Source organism: Cloeon dipterum, chromosome 1 (genome assembly GCF_949628265.1).
Source record: "Cloeon dipterum chromosome 1, ieCloDipt1.1, whole genome shotgun sequence".
Classification (NCBI taxonomy): domain Eukaryota; kingdom Metazoa; phylum Arthropoda; class Insecta; order Ephemeroptera; family Baetidae; genus Cloeon; species Cloeon dipterum.
This window is the reverse complement of record NC_088786.1, coordinates 19,234,394-19,244,775: the sequence shown is the minus strand read 5'-3', so window position 1 is coordinate 19,244,775 and position 10,382 is coordinate 19,234,394. Positions and strand designations below refer to the sequence as shown.

Below are 10,382 nucleotides of genomic sequence, written 5' to 3'. Positions count from 1 at the left end.
ATTAATATCACACGCTCTCGAACTGTCCAACAGATTATTACTATTTCAGCCAGGCAGTCCTCATAAGCAATACTTAACCTCCTAAGCCTAATTCATACCACATGTATTAGCTGCGGAGAATTTTGAATCAGCGATCCGTGGAAACGTCTGCCTGCACTCATCTCACAGGGTTCAAGCGAGAAGACGCAAAAACGAGTAACAAAAATCTTTGACAACCTCACAAACTCGTATCTTGCTGTGATAAAAATTTCCTCTTACATATCGGTTCAACTATATAAGGTTTTTTTTAAAAAAGGGAAAAATTCAAAAACAATTTTATATCAACTAAATTCACCTCCTTTTCTTATTTTCACTTTTAGAAATTTTGTATTAGATTATTTTAGAATTTTTAATTATTCTAAGTTTGTTGTTCAGCAGCAAAATTTGTTCAACCATTATTAGGAGGAATCCCATTTACTTTTTATAATATCACGCAGTTTAATATGATCAAGAAAGCTCTCGATTTTTTTTTTATTTTCGAATGAATCTCAATTCACTTCATTCCAAATTTTTCCGTTGAAAAATGACATCAAGTTGAAATGATTATAATGTTAGTTGAAATAAAACAGATGCATGTATCATAATTTAAATAAAACAAAAACTCTTTATTATTCATTATAATCTTCGACAGGGTGAGTCAAATAATTAACAGCCTTTTGGGGGAAGAGGTTCAGGCTCGGAGGGGGGTCCACTTCGTCGTGCGCCAGGCGCATAGGGGCGTCGGCGGCGCGGCCAACTGCACGGCGAGCCAGGCGGCGAGCAGGACGGCGGCAACGAGTCAGTAACCCCTGGAGCTGGCGGTGGTGGAGGGTGAAGCACCAGGGATGACCTGAACGTTGCGCACGCGCTGGATGTTGGAGGGACGCGCACTAGTGGCGCGCACGACGGATGCCGGCGTCACCGTTGAGTACTCGTACTCGGCGGCTCCAGGGGTCGTCTGCTCAGGGGTGTGGATCACGAAAGGGGTAGGGTCGACCTCTCCGCGGGGGTAGACGGACCTGACGGCGCCACCTTGAGCGGCGATGGACGCTTGGTAGGCGGCCAGCTGGCGCTCGTGCGTCTCTCGGGCGATCTGCAGCGCCTGCTGGTAGGGGAGGGAACGCAGATTGTACGCCAGCCTTGGGTCGGGCTGCGTGTAGAACCTGCCAATAAGCCGGTCGCTGTATTGATCGTTGTCGTAGCCGCTGTACCTGCCGAGACCCAGGCTCCCGTCCACGCCGAGCAACCGGGCGGCCAGCATCACCCGCTGCAGCAGGGCGTACCTGAGATCGTCGTACAACCCCGGCTGCCCGTACCCTGCGACCTGCTGTCGCTGAGTGACCGGGTACTGCACCTGCTGTCCAGGGTAGAAGAGGTAGGGGTCGTAGAGCTCCTCCCTGCCGGACAGGTAGTCGAGCACGGGGCTCATGAGGGCGCGCAGGCTGGGGTTCAGGGCGCGGCGGGCCTCAGGGGTCACGTACTGCTGCAGCTCGGCCAGCTGCGGTGGCGTCAGCTGGCGCAGCACGGCGTTCTGCACGCGTCCTCTCAGCTGCTGGCGCAGCTGTGCGTCGGCCACGTGGTACCCTGAGCCGTAGACGTCACCCGAGTCACCCTGGTACAGGTACTGCTGCTGCTGCTGGATGCGCAGCAGCTCGTCGGCGTCGGTGCGTGGGCCCTGGCGGCTGCGTCGCAGCAGCATGGACAGCACCGGCGACGGATCCTCGGGGCTCTCGGAACCCTGCGGCCGCCTGTATCGCAGCTGTCGACGCACGGCCGGCGCTTTCCTCCCCTCCTGCCCCCCGCCACCTCCGGCTGAGTCTGCAACATGAAGGAGATTAGTCGTGGTGGTCGGCGCCGACGGGAGGATCAGCGCCGCGTCCTCGGGACGCGTCGAGTAGACGAAGCGTTTGAGCGCGCCCGCCGCGTCCAGGTACGCGAACATGCCCCTGATGTGCCCGTCGGCCGTGCGCGTCTCGATCTTGAACGTACCGTCCTCGGCTGCGTGTCCCACCGTGTACGAGTTGTCCTCGTTCACGTGGTTCACCTGCTTGACGATGCGCGGCGGCAACCCCGACTCCGCCACTTTCAACAGCTCCTCTTTGCCCTCGTCCGCCGTCGACTCGGCAGACTTCTCACTGTCAGTCTTCTCCGCCTTCACCTCGCCGGGGGCTGCGCTCGCCATGTGAGACGTGAAGATGGCCAAGCACACCGCCAACACGGTCTGGAAATTATGTCAATCGGTTTCGATTAATTTTCAGTTGAAATTAATAGCTGCAGCTATACGCCGAGGAAGCTGCATATAATTTCAGCTGAAACATTATGGTATCCTAATCCTGCCTTCATTTCTTAATAGTTCAATCTTATATAGAAAACACTGAAATTAATTATGTTTTCATTGATATAAAAAGTTGTTGCAGGAAAAATTGCATAAATAGGACAATGCAAATTGCTGAAAAATGAAAGTGAACCCTCAAGAGGAAAAATGAAGAGTCGAAGCTGTTCAGCTATTTGATTTATTTGCAATAAAAACAATCTGTCAAACAAGCAGAAACAAAAAAATATTAATCATAATTGAAATTATGAAAATCAAATAAGAATTGAATGAAATAATTTTCCTAAAACTCAATTTGAATCACCTCAAAAAGAAATTCTTCAAAATGAATTTTTTTATAAATTATCTGAAAGGCTGTTTAATGATTTTCTCAAAGAAAATCCACTTTGAACCAAAGTATACAGTTCATTCTATTATTTTAAGAAAAATAATGCTTCATCTATACTCATTTTAAATTTTCCTTCGCAAATTAAATTGTTGCCTGGATCATATTACAATTTACAGAATCTAGTTGTACTCACCAGTTTGCGGCTGAGCGGCATGTTGATGCTGTTGTCGTTGTTTTTGCACCACCGAACGACACCACACGCACTGCACCAAGTCCAAAGGCGTTTTGTGCGGGGGAGGCGGCCATCCGGTCCTCTTATAGCCTTGTTGGTGCAGCTCGTGATGCAATTTTCGTGCATGTACATAATCAGCCTGGGAGTCTGTTCGTATGTGAAGCACCTTTTTGCTTTTCATAGCAACAATCGCGAGCGTGAGATTTTGCATTATTTTGAGAAGTCGCTCGCGCCGAGAGAGGGAAAGTAATTGCTTTTGCCCGTTGAACGGCTGAACGACGACGACACATCAGCAGCAGCAGCAACGAAAAAGGCCAGATTTGGAGCGTAGGAAAACGACTCTCGGCTTGTTTACAATCACGGCAGAGAAACAATACGCGAGGGGAGCTCGTTTCCAAACGCGATGCATGCAGTAGCGGTCGGTGGAATTAGCATGCGAAATTACACACACCTTGTGCTGAGCGAGTGGAGCACACGGTCGTCGGATTGCAAAATCAATCCTTGGCAGAGCTCCTGGCGAATGGTGCGGCAGCCTCCCTTTTCCGTCTCGTTTCCTCTCATTAGCAGAATGGTTGCGAGTGCCCGCGAGATTCGGTGACGCGATTCGAGGGACGAAATATAAAGCGTCGCTGCACAGCTCGCGAAATGTGAGATGCTCCGAAGCGAACGTGCGTTTCTCCATAGGGGTGTCTAATCGATAACATGGATTGTTTTTAATCTGTGCTTTTTTGTCCGATATACAATAGAGATGATGAGAATCATTTGTTCCCCACGTAACGCAAAGAGTAGGGCTGTTGACAATGCCAACGAAAATTTGAAATGGTAGATATTTAGCTCTTAAAATCTTTATCTTAATCTTCTTTCCCTGTATTTAAGGGGATGCTATATTTTAAAACACCATGAAAGTAACAAAATAAAACTCTTAAAAATATATTGATGATATAATATCTTTGCGCACTAATCACATAATTACAAACATTTACATCACCATAAGCAATGAAAATTTATTTATAAAATAAAAGGTTAAATTTAAGTAAGTGATTGATTACAATGTTTTCTTAAGTTGTATTTAAAAATGGAGTACATGACAAAATCAGAGTTGATCAATAAGGATGTGACACGCCACGCTCGGTCCTTAAAAATATTTTGCCGGACGACTGGTGGATTATGTTCATTATCATATTTTGTGACGATATAGGCTTGGAATTAGCAGAAATTACAATATAAACTAGGGCTTCAATCGATTCTATAATTCATAATCCTTGCACAATTTTTAAATTGCTTTTCCTGACCGTAAAAGCAAATAAATGGAAAATTTCCCCTTCCAAGGTAGGAATTTTTTGAAATTTTTGACATCTTTTTATACAAAAATACCTTTTAATTTTTTTTTTTTTAAATGCGTGCTTTCATTTTTAAAATTCAGTACAAACAAATCGGTTAATTAATGTAATTATAACAAAATAAGTAAATAAAATAATGGTCCTAATTTTAATTGGTGTTCATCTTGCGTAAATCCATATTCTAACAGGGTTCATGTTAGTTAAAATTATTTTTATACCATTACTGCAAAATACTGTGTGATTTTGGAATGAGCCGAAATATATGTCTCGTCTTTGTAGCTGTTTTCCTTGTAAATTGCACAATGTGTTAACGAACTATCGAATAATTGCTACCAAATTGCTCCCAGAGAAATGAAATGTGCCGAAAAGCGGAAATATAGGACTGTTTGTGTATTAAACGTGAGAGAAATGTGGTTTCCCGAAAATTGACTCACATAGGTTGAGCAGAAGCAGCGCCACTTTATGGTACTTGGTTAATTCCCATAATTAAGAATGCTTTTACATAATTTTCCCAGAGAGCGGAATGCTCTCTCTGTTTATCTTATTACGCCTCTCGAATGTTACACATGCGTGAGAAAACAGCTGAGATTCTCGAGATTTCTGTACTTATTTTGTCATTGAACTTGCACATTTTCCGGACCATTCTAATGACCTATAAAAATGTATTTTTAATTTTCTGAGAGATTTTAAATAATTGAGATATGTCGGAAATAGCATACAATTTTTTTCTCATTAATATCCTATGGAGGGATGGAAACTGTGCCGCAGAACAGACCTTTAGTGCAGGTGGCATAACACTCCAATTTTCCGCAGAAAAAAATGAACCACACTTTTTGAGCTGCACTGCTCTTACAATTTATGTGTGCCATGTGTAATTTTTTATTTGTTTATATTTATTTTATCATTCAAAAGAAATATTAAACAATATTTTTCATGCAACAATGACAAAAGTTATCGCTTCCTTGTATGTACGCAGTTCTTTTCAAAAAAACTTGAAAAATTAAATACAAATATATCCTAATTTTTACTCGCAATTACTAAAAGGGATGCCATTTCTAACATTGGTATGTGTAGCATGGGAATGCCTTCCCTAGTAAATTCAGATTTATTTTTTACTTTTCAAAGTCTAAGTTTTTGAAATATTTCCATTAAAAAAGTTATGTATCTTGTCTAAAAAATTATTTCCACCATTTAAAAACTTCAAGAACCAAATTATCAGCTACACATTCTAAACTAACTAAAAAGAGTGCGGAGATAAATATTGTCGACGTTGAGCCAAAAATAATGCCTTACAAGGTATGCAACGCGCTGGGCACCACACTGAAGCGTGTTGCCTGTTTCCAGACTGATGAAGTCGAGGAGTCCACACGCTGGAAATTAAACTGCCGTGTTATTCTCCTCGCGTGTGCAATTTGGCTCGGCAGATCTTGCAAATTACAGTCACATTCGTTTGAAATATTGCATCGCTTTGGCTCGAGCTGCTAAATCATTTTTTCATAACACACACTCTCATGCAAAGAGTGTTTGCTATCGCAGGTGAGTCACTGTTACATTCAGGTGGTAGCAGAGGCGACGGCGTGACCGCACGCTGACACCAATTCGGCCCGCAAAATTGCATCAATTTCCTCGCGCGCGCGAGCGATGCGTGTGTTGCACTTTTGATTTGCAGTCTTGCGTTTCATTGGTCATTTTATCCGCGGCACGCGGCCTCAATCGATTAGTTTGTATGACAAGAAGCTGATCGTGAGTCTCGAGTAAAGCCGATAAAATCTAAATATACACTTCAGCTGTTCAGTTTCAATGTTGTCTTTGAATGGGGCTTGTATATGGGTCAATCACTGTTTAGAACTAATTCAAAGTAATTATATGTTGAAATTAAATTTTACTTCTATTCACTTGAGTTTTTCTACGAATTTATCCGGTACATAGTAGATAGTAGATTTGAACATTTCGCAGCATTTGTGATGTAAGTCAAACAGTTTTATTTGTCATCCATTGTTAAATTCTCATCATAGGTGTTGGGAAGATTATTTATTTAGTTTAATGTTAACTAATTGGTTTTAATATTTAAAAGTTAAAAGCAATCAATTTTTGTTTAAAATTCAAGGTAGTTTTCATTTTTTAATAATATTAAACAAATAGCAAATTTATAATGTAAAATTATGTTTTTATAATTATTAAATACAAAAAAGAGTTTTTAATTTTAAATATAATAAAATATTATATTAAAGTATAAAGATAATTTTTTAAAAACAAATAATAATAGTTGCAAAATTGCTTACAACTTGTCATTCTGCCGCATTAAAGTATTCATGCTATTTTGCTTTTCGCGAGGAGACTACTGTTGCTGCGCGAGAGTAAAAAATTGTTCCAGCAGTGTTTTCAAGTCACCACATACATACATGCATAATCAATATCGTTGCCAAGGCGGAGAGCAGTGAACGTGCGCACTGAAAAGAAAAAGAAAGAAACATTTTGAAAGTCGTGAATCTTTCGTTGAATCAATATTTGCAAATTCACTGGGATGCAAATACAATATTCCAGATCTAATCTTGATTTTATCGGAAATATTTTTTTCACATATACATCAGACTTACTCGTTTCAAGGATTCTACTTAATTTAAGTCGTTCATGCGGCGTTTACAAAAGAATTTACTCAAGGAAGTTGAGTGTGAGACGTAAATTTATATTTTAATTCACTCAAAAACATGAGTAAATTAATATGCAAAGAAGAAGATTGTGCTGCAATGTACTTTCGCTTTTGCGTTTCTCGAAATAAGATTGCTGAGTTTATGTGCGAGTGGCCTGAATTACTGAATGCAAAAGTTTCCTGGTGAACAATTAGAGCATTTATGCCAAGCATTTGTCACCGCATTTGGGAAAAGAGCAAAAAGTTGCTCAACGCAGTTGTGTTCCTGGAACGCAGGTCGGCAACGCATTGGCCAACTGCGCCAAATAATTAGCTCACACACACACACTCACATCCAAGAAAAAGTTTTATCATTCGCGAGAGTGTTTGTGCGCCGCCTGCTCGCATTCATAATGTTAATTGCGCTCCGAGTGCAATTTAAAAGCATAAGCGCAATTAGCGTGTCCACCTGATGGATTTATGGTGTCGGAGAGGAATGCGTAGCCTTACTTGAAATTTGAATTATGCATTGTGTTTGTCACGGCTAAAAACACTTTTTTTGGTCAGAAACTCCAGACGATTTCATGGCTGCTCTCTCTCTCTCTCTCTCTCTCTCTCTCTCTCTCTCTCTCTCTCTCTCACTCTCTCTCTCTCTCTCTCTCTCTCTCTCTCTCTCTCTCTCTCTCTCTCTCTCTCTCTCTCTCTCTCTCTCTCTCTCTCTCTCTCTCTCTCTCTCTCTCTCTCTCTCTCTCCCCCAGCATTTGCATTAATTTCCTTGGATTTAATTTTATATTTGACTTTGCTGCCTCAAAAGGCGCGTGCACGCCCTTTTTAATGTGCAAAGTTGATGTCAAATTGCCAAAATGTGGTGACAGTCTTGCTAAATTGAGCTCATTAGGTTTTGTCACATCCTTGATCTACTTCTGAAAATAAATTAAATCAAAACTAGACGCTGTCCAAGATTGTAAAACTTTGTGATTGCTTTAATCATGGAAAGTCCTTACCTTCATTCAGCTATAGAAATCTTAACAGGATGCTGGACTCAAACTGACCACCATCTAAACCTGTCGGCTACCTATAGGGGAGGTCGAGACAAGTCAAACAGTGTATAGAACCCGAGATAAGGTGGAGATAATATTGTCAAAAACGGAACAATTTGTATCACTCGTCGCGTGTATAATTATATATATTGAAAAAGCCATTATAGAAGGCGAAAAATATGGTTCAATTAATCTAAAATACTGTCAAGATGCACTCTTACTTAACTAGAAAAGGCTTTCTCGAAGCAACAAAATCCACGAAGAGAAATAGATAAAATCTAAAACAATATAACTAATTTGAAAATTTTCAGCAAGCACTTGAATGATATGAGGAAATTGCAAATTCAGCTTATTTTGATAGATGACAGGAAAAGATAATTTCCTAATTTAATAGTTGAGAGTGGAAAAATATTGTAAGCATTTGAACCGAAAAGACGCGAAGAAAAAATTGACTTGAACTTCTTTCATGGGCCATCCTGAAGCTAAATAAATTGAATCTAGATTAATTATTTTGATGAATTGTGATACTAACATCAAGAGTTTGGTATCAAATTTATTAAGTTCTACAACGCATTTGAGTTTCTATTTTTGCAAGCTATATAATGAATTTACAACGCAGTACTGAATAGGGAAAACGCCGAAAATGTTGCTTTAAACGGCTATAAATTTTCAGTGACCTAGATTGAAATTCATTCTCCCCGCAATCACGCAATTCACAAACAACAAATTAGTCTGGTTCATGCTGTTTTCCAGTCGTCCCATTCCGGTTGAAATACGTGACAGATGCAATAGTCTATAAATAACAAAAAGCCAGTGGTCCAGTTACAATAAAGAGCATCTCTCTCGGCTCTGAAGCTGTTGTTGGTTAATATTTCCAGCTCCATTTCGCTTTCATCTCGGGTTACGCGCACGCGGCCTCGCGGCAGGTGTGTCGTCGGTGTGTAAGCTGAAAAAGTGTAGCATGTGCGTATATACACGGACTTATTTAATCCTGATCGAGAGAAAGTGATTTGGCTCGGAGCACGCTGCCCGGCCAGAGACGCGCCGCGAATAAATTTCTTTCTCGCTCGACCTGATGGGTTTCGGACGAGACTCGCCCATCCAGTTGCAAAATATTTCGCTCTTTCAGCATTTGAATAAAAAAGTGAGCGCCTAACTAGCTCCTGCGGTGTGGCGACAAAGGGAATGATAATTAGCGTCTCATTTTTTGAGCCCTCCTTTCTACATTTAGGTTTGGTTTTCTATATAGGAGAAAGATTATATCGTTTGAAAGTGGGAGTCACGTGCTTTGAATAGGGAAAAATTAGCTATGGTTTTCGTCCTTTGTGTTGGCAGCTCCGTTTGTTTATTTGACGACAAACTGCCTCCGCTTTTGGGTGGAGACGACTATTCGATGTTGTCCTTTTGATACTTTATAAAGTGTTGTAATTGTGTTTTCAAGCGATTTATCTGTTAAAAAAATACTCGTGCCTTCTGATTATCTCATAAATAGGATCGGGATTATAGAGAGTTTTTTCCGGACTATTTTTTTAGATGTTTTTGGAACCAGGAACCTCACGTTCACAAGAGAATTGAATTTGTTACGTGTCTTATAATTTTAAAAAGAATGCAAAATTCAGTTGGTTTTATTTTATTAAATTTATGGGCATATAATTAATTTTTTTCTAAGCTCTGCAACGGCTGACTTAACAACAAAAACTCATCATGACGAAAAATGTGTTAAGGACAATGTTCCTTGAAACAATATTTTTCAGCACAAAATTTGCTAGTCAAACTCGGTTTTTCAACTGTTACCGCCGTAGCAAGGCCAAAAAAGACAGACATCAGACAGGTTATGAACTTCATAAAAATCACAAGAATATCGAAATTATAATAGTCAAACTCTTCAACATAACATTTTGTTTGTTGTATTTTACAAAATTTGTGAACTAAAATAGTTTTAAAAAAGCACGTTTTAATGTATAATAGTGAAACCGTTAAGGAAAATATTTCTGTCCAAAAATTTTAAATGCACGGGAGATACATTTTTCTTGTATTTATAGGTAAAAGACAGACTTTAGAAGATGGTTGTAGGCGTCAAAGATTATTTTAATTGTTGCATATGAAGGCATTAAAATCGCGCAGTTCGTGCTCATTTTGGGTGCCTGGGATCTCGAAAACGAATTTAAAAATTCGATTGTTTTGGTTTCCCAACCCTACTCATGACGTTCAGTTTGCATGTTTTTTTGTCTCAATATTCATGTCTTTTATTCAGAAAGTTAATGTAATTCTAAACAAGCCAATATACTATATTGCATCACATTTTTTTCTGGCAGTTTCACAGTTCCTCCCCGTCTAAAAGTTACAGAAATATGATCTAAGTCTGGCATCAATTCAAACCACATTTTCGTTGCTTAACTAATCTATTTGGAATTAGGTGAACAAGTGAATAAAGCAATAATTTTAACGAATAATAACACCATT

At 40.2% G+C, this 10,382-nt stretch overlaps 1 protein-coding gene across 2 annotated transcripts; it reads right to left on the bottom strand.

Moving 5' to 3' along the window:
• Nucleotides 1–615: 615 nt before the first annotated feature.
• On the bottom strand, nt 616–3,755 carry LOC135948577 (uncharacterized). 2 transcript variants are annotated; one of them, XM_065497922.1, is made up of 3 exons: nt 2,872–3,750; nt 2,008–2,239; nt 616–1,836 (listed from the first exon to the last, which is right to left on the bottom strand). In XM_065497922.1, the coding sequence occupies exons 1-3, from the start codon at nt 3,040–3,042 to the stop codon at nt 818–820; spliced, it is 1,422 nt and encodes a 473-aa protein (XP_065353994.1). In that variant the 5' UTR covers nt 3,043–3,750; the 3' UTR covers nt 616–817. The 2 variants fall into 2 exon arrangements, with proteins under 2 accessions (XP_065353994.1, XP_065353993.1); XM_065497921.1 differs by having other exon boundaries at nt 616–2,239; nt 2,872–3,755.
• Between the last annotated feature and the right edge of the window lie 6,627 nt (nt 3,756–10,382).